Below are 16,151 nucleotides of genomic sequence, written 5' to 3'. Positions count from 1 at the left end.
CCACACACAGAAAGCAGTGGGGAAAACAGTTTAATTATTCCCAACCACGACACCGCTTCTGAGTAACCAAGAATAAAACTTTGGAGACCCAGGGAGAGAAACTAAAGGCCCAAACAGAACCCTAAGGAGAGCCATGCCTCGTTATTGAAAAGCCCCCAGCCCAAATCCAGGGACCCTAAAACCCGTTCCTCTCTCTACTAAAGAATGATCACGTACTCCCTTATATATGATGAACTACAATTGACAATGTATCCAGGGAAACACCCTGGAGGAGGAGGGGCCACGTTTGGCTTACCATCACGGCTTAAGACCAACTACTTGCCTTAAGAGGTGTATTAGGAGGGGTGTGTGTGTGTGTGTGTGTGTGTGTGTGTGTGTGTGTGTGTGTGTATCTGTCTGTGTATTCCAGGCAGAGGATGGTAGATTAAAGAGTGATAATCAATCAAACCACCCTGCATTTCCTCCGTCAGCTCCAGATGGACTGAGAGGCACCTTGGGGGCAAGAACTGGGAATGGAGTTTGGCTCTGCTAACTTGCTGTGCGAGTTTGTGCAAAACAGGTTTCTTAATCTTACCATCTCTGAGATGTCCCGGCAGAGAGACTCAGAATGACCTTGAAGGGAACAAAGGGTCAGAGCACAGAGCCTGGAACCTAGAGGAGGCATGTCCTGTGTGTGTGTGAGAGAGGAGGGGACAGGGAAGCCGCTATCCTGGAGACAGGTATTGAAGAACTAATAAGGTGAAATGACACGCATGCTTTGCTCGGACACCTCGTGTTTTTCTTCTCCTAACTGCGTTATGAAGGAGAAGCCTTGGCAAGGGAAGGAGAAGAGACCCCTCCTGGTGGGGTCTGGGGTTTGTCTGCACCTTCCAGTACCCTGCGTTCCCCGTCCCCGGCCACCTCCAGCTCCTGACGCCGGCAGGAGGCGCTGCGCAGCGGCGCGGGAGGCGGGGCTGCTTTAAATCCCGGGCTCCGAGCCTCTGCGGCTCAGTCTCCCAGCCAGGGCGCCGCGGCACTCTCTGGGCATCCCGACTCCGGTGCCAGCCACCTCGAGCCCAGACCCTGGGGGGGGCCTCTCCAGCTGCGGCGCAGCGAGCCTGAGTCCCCGGCCGGCCCTCGCTCGACGCGTTCCGGGCGCTCCGGGTGCGCACCTGCCAACTCTCCACGGTCTGCACCTGCCGTCCCCGGGAGCGCAGCGCGCGCGCGCACACACACGGAGGAGCCATGGCCAACGCCGGGCTGCAGTTGCTGGGCTTCATCCTGGCCTTCCTGGGCTGGATCGGAGCCATCGTCAGCACGGCCCTGCCTCAGTGGAAGATTTACTCCTACGCCGGAGACAATATCGTGACGGCCCAGGCCATGTACGAGGGACTGTGGATGGCTTGCGTGTCGCAGAGTACAGGGCAGATACAGTGCAAAGTCTTCGACTCCTTGCTCAATCTGAACAGTGAGTGCACCCCACCCCACCCCACCCTACGGGTGCCACCCCCTCCCCTAGAGAGAGAACCCCAAGACCCTCGGTTGAGTTTGGGTTTGGGGGCTGTGATCTGTGATTCCATGGTCAAGCAGTCTTCAGGGGATCTAAGTTTCAAGTGCCCTGTTTAGTTAGGGCACCTCAGAGGCCCAGCACTAAACTCTTCTCTCTCTTCTGACTCTCCCAGTGGGATACTTTTAGGGTGCTGCTTCTGTCCACCTTCCATTCCTATTAGGGTGGATGGAGATCAGGCAAGGTGGAGAAGATCCAGTTGAAATTTTAACCTCTTGGGCCTCTTCTGGTGAGGCTACGATTCTGTATAACTTCAGAATTGGAAGAATTCTGGCAATTAAAAAAAAAAAAGAGGAGTATGTCTGGGGATAGTTTTTCAAGTGTGCAACATGAAATATCAAATAAGGTTTAAAAATAACACTTTAGTATGTTTCTTTTAAATAATAAAAGCTTATGGGTTCTCTCCTGTCGAGGTATTTGCATTTGAAGTTGATTTCTGTGATTGTTTTGAAGGGTTTTGTTGTTGTTGTTGTTGTTGTTGACTTGTTTTACTCGTTGAAGAAGAAAAGGTCCTCCCTGAAGTTCAGCTTTCCAGCTGGTGGCCTTCAGAAAGGGGCAGCTTTATAATAGCATTGTAGAAAGAGTAGGCTGGTAGCCCGTGGAAAGCAGGATGAACAGAAAGGTTCAAAAGGTCTGAGTAACAGCACCGCAGGGAAGCGTAGGAGTTGTGGAAGGAGAGTGCAGCAGAAAAGCCCATTGATGTAGTGGAGGCCTCCTGGGAAGGAGGAAGCAGGAGTGGCCTGACCACTGGGCAACAGTGGACTTTCTCCAGGCTTCCACCTTGACACAGAAATTAATGTCTGATGGATGGTTGCTTCTCAATAGTCAGATTGCAGAAAGAAATATTTCTCAGGATATTAGAAAAAAAAGATAGGATGGCTTTTTCCTTTCCCTTAACTTTTTTGTTAACTTTATTTTATTTTACTATGTGCTATACTCAGGCCTTGAATTTCTGCTTTCTTTTCTTTGCTTGCTTGCTTTCTTTCTTTCTTTCTTTCTTTCTTTCCTTTCTCTCTCTTTCTTTCTTTGTTTTCTCAAGGCTAATGCTCTACCACTTGAGCTGTGACCCCATTTCTAACTTTTTGCTGGTTAATTGGAGATAGGAGGTATCTAGGACTTATCCACCCACTCTGACTTTGAATTATGATTCGCATTCTCAGTCTCATGAGTAGCTAAGAAGAAGGTCAAGAGGCACCAGAGCCCAGCATCTTCCCCTTACTTTACATAAAACATTTTGAGTGCCTTGTTAGACATCCATTACATTTTCACTGAGGTCAACAGAATTCACCACTAGATTCTTTTCCTGAAGAAATCATTCTAGTTGTGGTGTACGTTGTATCTGTTTTGTCTTCTTTGCCAATAAGAAAAGGCTCCTTGACCTTTGCTTTGTTATAGAGAACTGCCCCAAACTTCTGGTGTGCAGGAATTCCAATGTCATCACTCACATTTACCTTGCTTGCCTTGACCCCTCCTTGCAAGATACTCTGCATGGAGCTTGTCCAAAAGCATTCCAGTGTAGGTATATTTAACCTTTCCCTAATTGACTGGAACACCTATAGGATTTGGTGGTTGTGCAAGATGGTTTTGTGTGTGGTTATTGCACCTTTCTCAGGCTCCCACATCAGAATTCCTTTATATCAAAAGTAACATGTAAGTTTAGTAACTGTATATTGATTGTTAAAGTGAACAATCAGGAAGTAATTGTTGAATCATGGAAGGAGAAATACTTTTTATCTACTTATTTATTATTTGTTTTAGTCAGTCATGGGGCTTGAACTCTGGGCCTGGGCACTGTCCCTGAGCTCTTTAGCTCAAGGCTAGAGCCGCAGTGCCACTTCTGGTTTTCTGGTGGATAGTTGGAGATAAATGTCTCACAGATTTTTGGTGCCTGAGCTGCCTATGAACTGTAATCCTCAGATCTCAGCCTCCTATGTAGCTAGGATTACAAGCATGAGTTACCAGTGCCTGCCTAGGATAAATACTTTTAAGGAAATGGAACTAGGCTCTTTTAGTACCTCCTTGAACAATTGGCAGGTGGAGAAGTTGCTAAAGGAAATTTCAGAGCAGTCTTTAATGACCAGTTTTATTCCTCTAAGCAAAGTTGTTCATTTTAATATATTTAGCTTCCTTAAGTGCCTAACTAGAATACTGATTTATCCTGAAAATGCAAATCATCCCTACACATGATACTGGGTTAAAACAACTTATTTTCATTTATTCTTTCTTAAGTGTTATAGTTTTACAAACTATGGTAGGAACAATAAGTACACACATACAGATTTTGGAGGCTTCTTGTTTGTTTTCTGGCTTTAACTAAGAATATATTCTGCTTTCTGTTTTGGTTAAAACCATAGTTTATCCAAGGCAGAGTGAAGGCCTCTCTCCCAAAACCAATTCCCAGAACATAGAGCCTTGACTCATAGATTCTCTCTCTCAGCTGGGCAATGATTCACTGGATGCCTTTGGAATGATCCCAGGAAACCTGTCTCTGTTTCTCCATCTGAGCTGTGGCACTCACACCCACCTAATGAAGAAATCTGGGGTGATGATTCATTGGCTGGTTTTGGTGTAGTTCTGTGACACTTAGAGATGAAAAGGATAATCTGTTGTATGTAAATAAATAGTGTGACCCATAAAAGGTTACATTTCACAGAATGCTTTTAGATGTAAAGCTTGACTGTACATTTCCTCAAATTACAGCTTACTGTCTCTTCCCAGTAGAGTCCACTTAGAACCTTAGCATCCTGATGCAGGAATTCACCTGTGTGGTTTGAAGGCACACATTAAAAACCCTGTTCCCCTATCTTTGGTATCAATGGGGAAAAATATACATGAGCTTCACAAAGTATCTAAAGGAACCGGTTGTGGTTACACTATTTGCAGAATATGCTGCATAAAATAGAAGTGAATCTCTTCAGATATTTCATTCTCAGAAGTTTCCTAGTGAAACAAATCACATGGTAAAATGTGGTTTTACAATGGCTGACCCAATTTCCATTTCATCCCTTGTGATGTTGTTGACACTTTTGATGCTTGCAGCTCAGAGGCGAATGTACAAAGCAGAGTGTCTGATACGATTGTAGTAGAGATTTTTGTCTCCTTTTTCCTTTGCACTGATTAATTAATTATTATTATTACTATTATTATTATCTAAGTAGCAGTGTAAGGGAGTTTCAATTCAACCAGTCAATTGATAAGTATAATGCATCTTGGATAAGATGTTTCTTGATTCATCTATTCAACTTGCCCAGATACAATTGGAGTTGAGTTTTGTTAATTAGCCTATGTAGCTTACCTTGTTTTGATTCTCAACGTTTGAGAAAGTTAGTTGCCTATTTTGGTGGCCTAGTTTATTGATTCTTCCATGTTTGGCTTTTTAAATGGCTTGAGCTTTCTAAAGATTGGGCAGTCCTGAGAGCCTGCGCCTTGGGAGGTATCCAAGCAGAGAGTAAGTAAGCATTTTGTAAGAATGTTGGGAAGATCCAAGCACCAGACAAATAGGAGGTTAGGCTAGACTCTCTTTAAGTCTCATTTAACCCAGAGATTCTGTAATTTGTTTATGAGCCACTCTGGCCTGTTGAACTGGCTCTGCATGAATCCACATGTGTGTAGGTGCACTTAATGAGTATTGGTTGTCAGGAGCTTTCCCAGCCCGCTCACCATGATGTCAGGCTCAGTCCGAGGTACAAAATCACCAACTTGGATGTCTTTAAAGCAGAGGCAAAGAGGGGGAATCCACTTAGCCTTCTGCAGACTGTACTGAGCCTGCTAGAGGAGAACATTCAGAGGCCCACTGTGTTCAGATATCTCCCAAATTGGTTCTGATTCTTGAAATGATGGAAGTCCAACCTTGAGATCACAAGATTTCAATTATTCCCCTGGTTCTGCACTATGAAGTTGATTGTATAATCATGAGCTACTTGATTTTCTGAGGCTCAGGTAGTTCTCACCCCCTACACACACACACACACACACACACACACACACACACACACACACACACACACATATAATTAGGGCAATGTAGGAGGAATGAATCCCAATATTCATTCATCCACTCAACAAACAAGAGCCTGGGCCTGTTCTCACTCCATTTCACAGATTGCTTCCCATGTCAACATGCTTTGCTCTTAAGCAAAGGGGGAAAATCAGTGCAGTGGCTTGGATTTCCTTGATTGGAGCCATGAGTACTTGTCATTGAGTACTATAAAGGCTTACATGGAGTCATGAGACAGTTTCTTTAGACATACACAAAAAGAGAAGGACTTCTCAGTCCTTCCTGGACCACTTTGATTCCTGATTCAGGCCTCTATTTAGGCTTTCACATCACATCTAGTAGATACCAGCTCAGAGACCAGTAAAATGGAAGCCCAAACAATGACAACTCTTGGGAAACTCAGAACATTAGTAAAAGTGAATGACATATAATAAGCAAAGATTCCATAGGAGCACAGTTCTATGACCATCTGTGATGAACTTTTTTAAATACAGAAGGGAAGGGTGTTTTCATTCTAGTCACCTACAAGCAGTCCTTTGAATCATCTGATACTTATTAGCAAGTACTGATATAAAGGAGGCCTGAGTGAGGATAGTGATGCAATTAAAATCGGTTTCTTTTATGATATAAATGCATATAAGGCAATAGGGCAATAATATGGCTAGTAAATAGCAAAAACAATGTCAAGTATCCACAGCAGTCTGCTGATTAAAGTGTTGGGAGAGGGGGGAAAACGAAAAAGAAAACTCTATGTACTTGTCTATGCTTGCCTTTCTACACTTATGTTGATCAACATCACTGTAGTAAAGCAGAACTGCCGAACTCATTTCTTGTTGTATAAGTAGAGATCTTTGTAAGTATTTTTTTAATTATGCTTTCAGGTTGAAAGTGGTGAGAACTCCTCAGGGGGTCTTTAAACTCCAGATGATCAGTCTGGCTGAGTATAATTAAAAGACCGCCTTCTCTGTTTACTGCTGAATAATGCAGAGAAACAATAGTGTAACTTTTTAAATGTATGCCAACCACATTCTCCACAGACGACTTTAGTTGTCTGCAAATTTAAGAAGTCTGAAAATAAATGCATTTGCTATTAGATTAGATTCAATGAAAGAGCTTCAAAGTTTAAAATGCAGAGTCATATCTCTGTGGGCCAAATATTACTTTATATCACATTCAAACTTCTTTCTAAAATTCTCTCCTTGACCACTGCCATCTCATTGTACTTGATGAAAAGATAAATCAAATTAAGCAAAAATCACCAATTTTATCTCTCTCTATTGAGCTTCTAGTTTGGTGATGTAGGTCTAGCTTTATGTAGCAGGATTTTAGTATCCTTAGGCTCTCTAAAGAAGTGTTTATCGGTATTATGTCAAAGTTTAATAAAGTACATTTTATATACTACAGAGGTGTGGCTCCAGTGGTAGTCATCTTTGAGTGAAAAGCTAAATAAGAGAAGCCATAAGTTCATAAGTTGAAGCATCAATATGAGAGATGGGGGGAAGAGAGAGAGAGAGAGAGAGAGAGAGAGAGAGAGAGAGAGAGAGAGAGAGAGAGAGACAGAGAGAGACAGAGAGAGAGACAGAGAGAGAGAGAGACAGAGAGAGACAGAGACAGAGAGAGACAGAGACAGAGAGAGAGAGACAGAGAGAGAGAGAGAGACAGAGAGAGAGGATTAAAATTATGAATATTCCATTCTTCTAGGTGGATATAGTTAGAGACCACAGTAGTTTATATATGTGTGCTCCTTGCCTGGGAGATCAGAGATTTTATACAAGCTTGACTCAGAAGACTGATGCCCACTTGACTCCTTGTAAAGGGTACTCTAAGCTAAGCAATCAGACTTGCTGGGCTAATACCCAACCATTTATACCTGATGAACAGCCCAGCATGATTATATTATATAAGCTAGGTCAAGTCTGAGGCCTTGCAACTTGGGCCCAGTGGAAAGCTTGGAAAGAGATCACAGAAAGCACCAACAAGCATTAATAGAGAGTTGGAAAAACAGTGTTTATGCTAAAATAAAGTGGAGTTGCCTGTGATAGGTAAGAGCTGTGAATATTTAAGGGATACCAGAGAAAGAGTATTTTGGTTTTTGTTTAGCCTGTCCTTGGGCTTGAAGTCAGGGCCTGGGCACTGTCCTTAGACATGTTTTGCTCAAGACTAGCACTCTGCCACTTCTGGCTTTTTCTGTGTATGTGGGACCATGGTACCGAGGAATGGAACCCAGGGCTTCGTGTATGCAAGGCAAGCATTCTACCACTAGGCCATATTCTTGGCCCTGAGTATTTTCATTAAAAAATAAAATTGTTATTATTAAATAAGATGATTGGGAGGGGGTGGGGGAGGGAAATGGGGACCAAAACATACGAAGGATTATCAATGTGTGAGAAGTAATGCACCTACCATCTGGCAATTGTAACTGTAACCCCTCTATAATAAAAAGTAAAATGAAAAAAAAGAAGTAATGTATCCACTACATGATGAATGTAACTGTTACCCCTCTATACATTATCCCAACAATAAAATACAAGTAAAATTTAAATTTTTTTTAAAAAGTTAGATAAAAAGTTGTTATTATTGTTCAGTAGTTATGCAAAGGAGTTGCCATCCAATAGTATATTCTATGAAGACAATGACTCTTCATCAATATTAAAGTATTTTCTAATTACATTATCTCTCTAATGAGTGCATAAGAAATGTCAAAACACTTTAAGATTCTCCAAGGACTTATAATGCCTAGAACAAACTTTAAATTCCATAGATCACCCTCAAAGCTTTGCATTATGTATTTCTTCTACCCACCTCCTTGAACCTCATCTCAGTTCCTATGTCTTATCACCTTTTTGTAGCATAATCAGCTCTTCCAAGTTGCCTGGGTGTGGGGCTTATCCTGAATGTTGTAAATCCAGCTAGATCTGGGGAAACAGGCATGAGTAGTTGCCTACCTTCCGAGCTGGGACAAGGATGGATGGATCATGTTAATTACTTTGAGCAATTGTGTGCAAGTGGAATATTGTCACCCAAATTGGAATCTACATTGTGCTTAAGAACTAAATTATTTCATTTTTCCTTCAAAGTAATGATTGTCTTTCTAAACTCTTCTGTTAAACCCAATAGGATGTTCACACGTTAGGGAGTTTTGGGTATTTACCCCTTCATATCACAATATGGTATAATGATAATCATGTAAACAGCTTCAGTTCTTGGTAAATGTGTGGTCTGCTTTGATTCTGTAGTTTCTCTACTAGTCTGGAGTCTGGAGATGAGTGTGGGTGTAGATGTGGGTGTGGGTGTTCAGATATGCACACACCCAGATTTGCAAGTATTTTAATGAGGCAAGTCTATTTGAGTGAAATCAAGCCTGATTTCTACTTTGGCTTCCAAAAACTGTCACTCAAAAACTTAAAAAATATATTTGATTGCTTAGAGGGAGATTAGTATTCTTGTTATTATAGAATATCAGGTGTTGACAAAGAAATATCTAATGTAATCATATTATCAGGTACCTTTGCTCTACACTGTAATAATCCTAGCTACTCAGGATTATGAGCTCTGAGGATCCCAGTTTGAGAACAGCTAAGATAGAATGTCTGTGAGCCCAGGAAGGAAAGTCCATGAGGATCTTATTTCCAACTAACAAGCAAAAAGCCCAAACGGAGGTGTGGCTTAAATGGAAAGAATAGTAAAAGTACAAGAACCTAAGTTTTTGCACCAAAAAAATTATATAATGAAATTGTAAAAGTATTTAGTTTTAATTATGATTGGTAAATTAACCGCTTAACCCTGAAGATATTAGGATTGAAACTGAGTATGAATCAGATACTGGGATATAAAACCTTTCTGCCATCACAACTTCTTTGGAAGACCAGAGAAGAATCATTTGTTCTAACTCCTTGGACATAGATAGTATCATTAATATTTTGATAATTGAAATATGGTTCCACAATGTGCCAGCTCATTTACACTAGATCCCATAGGTGGTAACAACGCTAATAACTTTTACTTATACAAATTACTTCTTGCATATTAATGTTGCCCATGAGATAGTAGTCTTCAGCTGAAGGAGGAAAGAAAAGTATCATTACATAAAATCTAACCAGATGAGTGCCAACTTTTATTTTTTCAAGTCTGTGCCTTTATGCCACAATAATTCCTCTTTGAGAAAAACATTCCTCAAATCTGATCCTGTGCAATTATAACTTAGTTCACCAGGGATAATAATAAGGAATTAGAAAATGAGCAGAAACCCGAGGAATACAACATTGGAAACAGTTTTTGACATTGTACAGCATGACTGTCAAGGCAGTTTTCTAAAGTTGTTAATGTAGATCACCAAGGTATTTTGTTGTTTTTAAGAAAATAGTCTTATTACCACCCTCCCACCCACCAACTGCCATCATTTCAGTCACTGGAGATGTACATCTTGCTTATCCATCCTTGATAACCTCAAGAAGAACTCGTGATCATTTTAAATTCACCTGGCTTTTCTGAAATTTGATGATTCAGGTGTCAGGGTGGTGACTAGTACTGAAGAGACATGTAAGCCACTTTAATTACTAATGGTAAACGTCAAGGATACCATGTGTGATTGTTATTTCAGAACCAAAAGTCTACTAAAGGGGATTAAACAGGCCTCAGTTCAGCAAAACCTAGTCAATACATCTAAAATTCTCTTTGTACTTGATTATAACTCCATAAACTATTAAGTCTGGAGGATATTTTTCCCATTGTCCACCTTATTTGTGATTGCTTTGCTTACTTTTTTTCTGGAGATACAAGGTTGGCTAACGGCAGGAATGTCATGCAAAATGAGATCTCCTGACCTCTAGATCCGTTTTCTCTCTTCCATATAATACACTTGATTTTCTACTACCTTTTTCTTTTCGTTGGTCTGGACATGATTTTGACACGGGGTAAAATGTTTTCCATCAGGCACCTTGCAAGCCACCCGCGCCCTGATGGTGGTGGGCATCCTGCTCGGGCTGATCGCAATCTTTGTATCCACCATTGGTATGAAGTGCATGAAGTGCTTGGAAGATGACGAGGTGCAGAAAATGCGGATGGCTGTCATCGGGGGCGTGATATTTCTTATAGCAGGTGAGAACCTAGCTACCCATTTCTCCTTTTCAACATACAGTTTCATGCCCAGTCTCAGTTTCCTCGGGTTATGTTAGATTGACTGCACTTGAAATTATTCAGAGGCATTGTTATAACACTCCTAGGGCTAGTGCTCTACCACTTGAGCCCCTGATCTACTTCCAGTGTCTGGTTGGTTAATTGCAAATAACAGTCTCATAGGCCTTCCAGCCTGGGCTGGCTCCAAATCACAATCATCAACTCTCAGAGAAGCTAGGATGATAGGTGTCAGCCACTGGTGCCCAGATATCATAATACTCTAAATCAGCAGACACTTTGGTCAGTTGGCTTTCATATTCTCAACAAGAACCAGATGAAAATTTGACATGTGAACTCACAGATCAGGCCAGGGGCCATAAATGGGAGTTTCCTTTCTAGTTATGCCTAATAATGTAACCTTACATCAGTGGCTCTGAATAAATTCATTACAGTGTCAGAGTTTTTAGGACAAAGGAAATCACATGGAAATTAATCTGTCTTTATTGAACCATGTCTTGCCACCATAAGAAAGGATGGGTGTCAGTGGCTTATGACTTAATCCTAATAATTCAAGGGGCTGAGATATGAGGATTGAAGTTCAAAGTCAGCCCAGACAGTTAAAATTATGCTTCTCTTAATACCAATAAATACCAACCAGCTGGAATTCTGACTCAAGTTGTAGAATACCAGTCTTTAGTGAGAAAGTGACAGTGCCCAAGTACCAGGACCCCTCCCTCAACACACACACACACACACGCATACACGCATGCACGCACACGCACACATGTGCACACAGTTATTTAGCTTATGTAAAAATATGATTTGCAAATTTGTATTTATTTGCCATTTATAATACAATATTTTGAAGCATATATATATATGTACATTCTACAACAACCAAAGTAAGTAATATATGTCTTGCTTCACACAGCTATCCATTTTGTGGTAATAACATTTCACATTCTCTCTGTGAATGCTTTCTAATAATATTACTGGTTATTAACTGTAGTCACTATTTTAACAATAAATCTCTCAAACTCTATTACGCCCTGCTGGGAAGTTTGCATCTTTGACTAATATGTTTTATTATTTCTAGCTGATGGGATGAATAATTCTAACTGATTCCCCTGATATTCCCAGACCCAAAATGCTATGGGGAAATGAGCTTGATTTCCTTACACTCTGGAGCAGGACAAATTTGAGTGTTCTGGTCTATTCTGAGACAAATGCTATTCTCTCTGATATTTAGTTCATTATTTTGCTTTATACCTAGAAGAAATGTAATTTTTGAATTGGAAGAATTTGAAGAGAAATGAATTTCTATTTTTTTTTCTTTGGGTAAAGTTTATTTTATCTGCAAAGCTATTTTTCATACTCGTTTCTTCCTAAGAGTAATTCCTTCAAGAAACAGCCTTATATTGCCTTGACCCCAAAACCCCAGGAAAATAACATTAGGAGAGAAATGTAATTAAATATTCATACAAATCTTTAGAGAAATGAATTTCTAATGAGTTTTCATCTTAGTTTCTGTAAATGATTTTATATTCAGGAAACAATGGTTTTATCAGAAGTAGTTTAATACATTAATCTACAGTAATAGCATATTTTTGCAGATCTATAATGAGTTGAATGCATTATTTGTGTTTGTGATCTTGAAGTATAAATAAACAACATGAGTAAGATAAATATGCCTAACTCTGGGGCCAGGAGTTTAGCCTAGTGGTAGAGTGCTTACCTAGCATGCACAAAGACCTGGGTTCAATTCCTCAGTACCACATACATAGAAAAAAGCCGGAAATGGTGCTGAGGTTCAGGTGATAGAGCTCTAGCCTTAAGACAGACCAAGGACAGTGCTCAGGCCCTGAGCTCAAGCCCAGGACTGGCAAAAAAAAAATATGCCTAACTCTAACCTAGCATTATTATCCATCTTAGCAAAAAACTTAGGACAAATCATAACTAAATCAAATTTATTCCTGCAATACAAAGGTTAAAAATGTAAGAACCCCTGATGAGATTGCATTCTTATAAAAAATACTGTGCATTTATGCCTGATAGGGATTAACAGGCTCTTGTTTGGCATTTCTGCAGGTCTGGTGATTTTAATTGCCACAGCATGGTATGGCAATAGGATTGTTCAAGAATTCTATGACCCTTTGACTCCCGTCAATTCCAGGTACTGCTATTCATGCATAACATAATTTGTACTCTGAAAAAAATACCCTTTTATGTTTCAACAGAACCCTGCTACTGCCATGGCTTTTCAGATTTGCCTTCAAGAGTTGTATAGAATTTTATGTCAAACTTGAAAACAACTTAAATGACCTGTGACTCATGTTAAAATTAGTTTGATAATTGAGTTAACAACCCAAATTAATGAAAAAAAAAGTGTTGGTGTAGCTCAAGTGTTACACTCTTAAGTGAAGAAAGCTAAGGAACCTCCCCCTAGTCGTATCCAAGCACCAGTATAAAGGATAAATGCTAATATATTGGACATTTTCACTTTGAATTCTATTCTGATTATGATTGTTATTTTTCTCTCAGTAAGAACTTTATTATTGATTGAGGAAAACAAAGGTAGCAAACATATAACAGTTAATTCCCAACAATTAATTTTTACATATAAAGCCATGATGTGTCTTTCTTGGTACATTAACCAACTACCTGTGAATGTTGTGTCCTATCTCAACTGTAAGGCTGACTCTATAAAGGTCATCTTTCTTTCTTAACACTGCCAGTTGTCCAAGTTAAAGAGTGAGTTCTGAGTGTCATGTCACAATGCCTTTGATCAAGGACAACGCTCATTGTCTCACTGCTCTTACATCTTTAAAGCTTAATAACTACGTTCAACATCAAGATGCTAAGATGTAATTGTTGTTTGTAGGTGCTAGGATGAGTAATGAAAATCTCAGTGTCGGCAGAGATAAGATGTGCTGGTCTTTATATGATCACCCATGGACAAAATAAACACAGACTGTACTGAGACTCTTGGACCCTAGCCTATCCGATAAGATTTATGTTGCATGGACAGAAACTGCTGGAGGTCACTAGGCCAACATTTCATCACAATAATAATCCCTGCAGTGCACAGGAAAGCAGTTATTAATTATTAGGGAGTATACACTTGCTATATATGATTGCATTTGATCTTGAGTACAGTCCAGGGAAGCAGGTGGGATTATATAGAAGAACCATGGAAGAGAAGTAAATTTGCTATTTCAGAATTGTAACAGCTGAATTTGCCCCCGGATTCAAACTCACATTTTGTAACCTCAAAATCTAAGCATTCTTGCTTCACCTCAACCCAAAAATCCATATACACTGCAATAAACTCAATCTAGAAAGTACCCTGGGCTACTCAGTAGCCTTTCCTTTTTTTAATAAAATATAAATTTTAGATTGATTTTAATTTATATAGTTGCCCAAGATCAACTATTAAAAAGTCTAAGCAGAGCCCGTACTATTGTCTCATGCCTGAAATTCTAGCTACTCAGGAGGCTCCTGGGTAGCCTTATCTCCAATTAACTATCAAAATGTCAGAAGTGGAGTTGTGGCTCAGGTGATGAAGTACTATCCTAGAGGGAAATAAAAGCTTATATGCCCAGGCCCTAAGTTTAAACCCCAGAACAGCACAACACACATACACACACATCACAAATCTAAGTTAGGTGTGGTGGTGTACTTTTGTAATTTTACCCAGCACTCAGGTGGCTAAGACCGAAGGATCACAACATAGAGGCCAGTCAGTGTTAAAGACCCACAGGCTTTCTCAAAAAACAAACTCTTTCAGTAATCTTCACCACATTGTTGCTAGCATATGATTACTATGATTGCTGCTTAATGAAAACAATGGTCTAGTCCCCATATTATAATATATAAAAATGGTTCAAAACTTCCTCCACAAGGAAAAGTCATTGGCAATAATTAAGTAGTTAAGCTGGTACCGAATACCATGTTGCCTGATAAACTTGGGCATCTCAGCATAGACATTTTTGTATTTATATGTTCATGAATCATGAATTGTAAAATCACTTGTGTAAAACCATAGGGGTCATTTCTAATGGAGAAAAATAGCATGTATCAGTTTGCTTCCTTAAGTCTGTTCACTGAATAGCAATGCTTTGTCTTTTCTTGTAGGTATGAATTTGGCCAGGCTCTCTTCACAGGTTGGGCTGCTGCCTCTCTTTGCCTTCTGGGAGGTGGCCTACTCTGCTGCTCCTGTCCTCGTAAAGCAACAGCCTACCCAACACCTCGGCCTTATCCCAAAGCTGCACCTTCTAGTGGGAAAGACTACGTGTGACAGTGGCTAAAGAAGATGATCCTGTTGGAAAAAACAAGAAAATGGACATTGAAATATTGTCATTGACATTAAAATCCTAGACTTTTGACTGTGGTATTACAAAAGAAACGATATTTTTATAAATACCCATTGCTAGAGGTCCCTTAGTTATACTTTATCTTCTTTCCTCAATGCAGGAGGGAAACATTTTCCATTTGTATGGCTGCTTCCCCATGAGTGATCATACTCAAAGAGGAGAGCGGTGCTCCTTAAATATGTACAGATATGTATATAGGCATTTTCCTATGAAATTAAGTAGGAAAATACTCATACTCTCTATATGTTGGTATTAGCATACTTCAATGCCTCTCTAACATAGAAAAGTATATATCATTCTCTACTGCTTAAATAAGGACCATATTTGCATGCCATCCTTTCTCCTCTCTATACACACATATAAAATATCATATATCATTTACCACATTAATCAGATTGTAGTGTATTCCATAAAACTAAAAAACTTTACCAAGGATGGATTTTTTTATTCTTTATGTGTACCTTTTCTTATGTTTTTGAGATTTATTTTTACCCTAATCTTATAGCAGTTGCTTCATCTGTACCTTATATTTTTAAAGGCTGTTCTTTTGATCCTGATAATACATCTCATATCCCATTTGAATGCCTTAAACCTAATGATAGCCTCTCAAGGACCAGAGCTGTGGGACAAACTTTTCTGCATGGCCAGATATTTTCTTATTTACTTATTTACTTTCCCACATGATCCTTGGACTTTGACCTCTTAGCACTGTTTGCTATGAAAATATTTGTTTCATCAAGTAACCCATCCTGGTGGTATAACACTGTTTTAGCGATTAAAAAAAAATTAAAGTAGTTATTCACAGCTCTGTGTCCCACAAACTACCCTCTCCTTCCACCTCAACTGCGCTGTTTTCCGTATGTAATTACCAAGTGGTTTCGTTCTCTCCATAGGGGTGGGGTCTGTTTATCTGAACAAAGGGCTGGACTTGCTGAAGCAATAATCTGGTGACAAATATTCTCTAGAGCTGTGAGCGAGTCATTTAATCTTTATACCTCTTTTCCCATCTGCCAAATTGAAATAATTACACTTAAGCAGCTGGTCAAGGTAATGTGAGTATTAATTAGTTGATATGACTCTCATACTTTGAACATGAAATATGCCTAAGTAGTGCTTTTCT

At 39.8% G+C, this 16,151-nt stretch overlaps 1 protein-coding gene across 1 annotated transcript; it reads left to right on the top strand.

The window, feature by feature from the left end:
- The first annotated feature begins 1,011 nt into the window (after nucleotides 1–1,011).
- Cldn1 (claudin 1) lies at nucleotides 1,012–15,835 on the top strand. The gene is made up of 4 exons (XM_090343865.1): nucleotides 1,012–1,447; nucleotides 10,476–10,640; nucleotides 12,747–12,831; nucleotides 14,793–15,835. The coding sequence occupies exons 1-4, from the start codon at nucleotides 1,225–1,227 to the stop codon at nucleotides 14,953–14,955; spliced, it is 636 nt and encodes a 211-aa protein (XP_090199991.1). The 5' UTR covers nucleotides 1,012–1,224; the 3' UTR covers nucleotides 14,956–15,835.
- The last annotated feature ends 316 nt before the right edge of the window (nucleotides 15,836–16,151 follow it).

The sequence above is a fragment of the Megascapheus bottae genome, chromosome 1 (genome assembly GCF_031878675.1).
Source record: "Megascapheus bottae isolate mThoBot1 chromosome 1, mThoBot2.hap1, whole genome shotgun sequence".
NCBI lineage: Eukaryota > Metazoa > Chordata > Mammalia > Rodentia > Geomyidae > Megascapheus > Megascapheus bottae.
The sequence above is the reverse complement of the archived record's forward strand: the minus strand, read 5'-3'. Positions and strand labels throughout refer to the sequence as shown.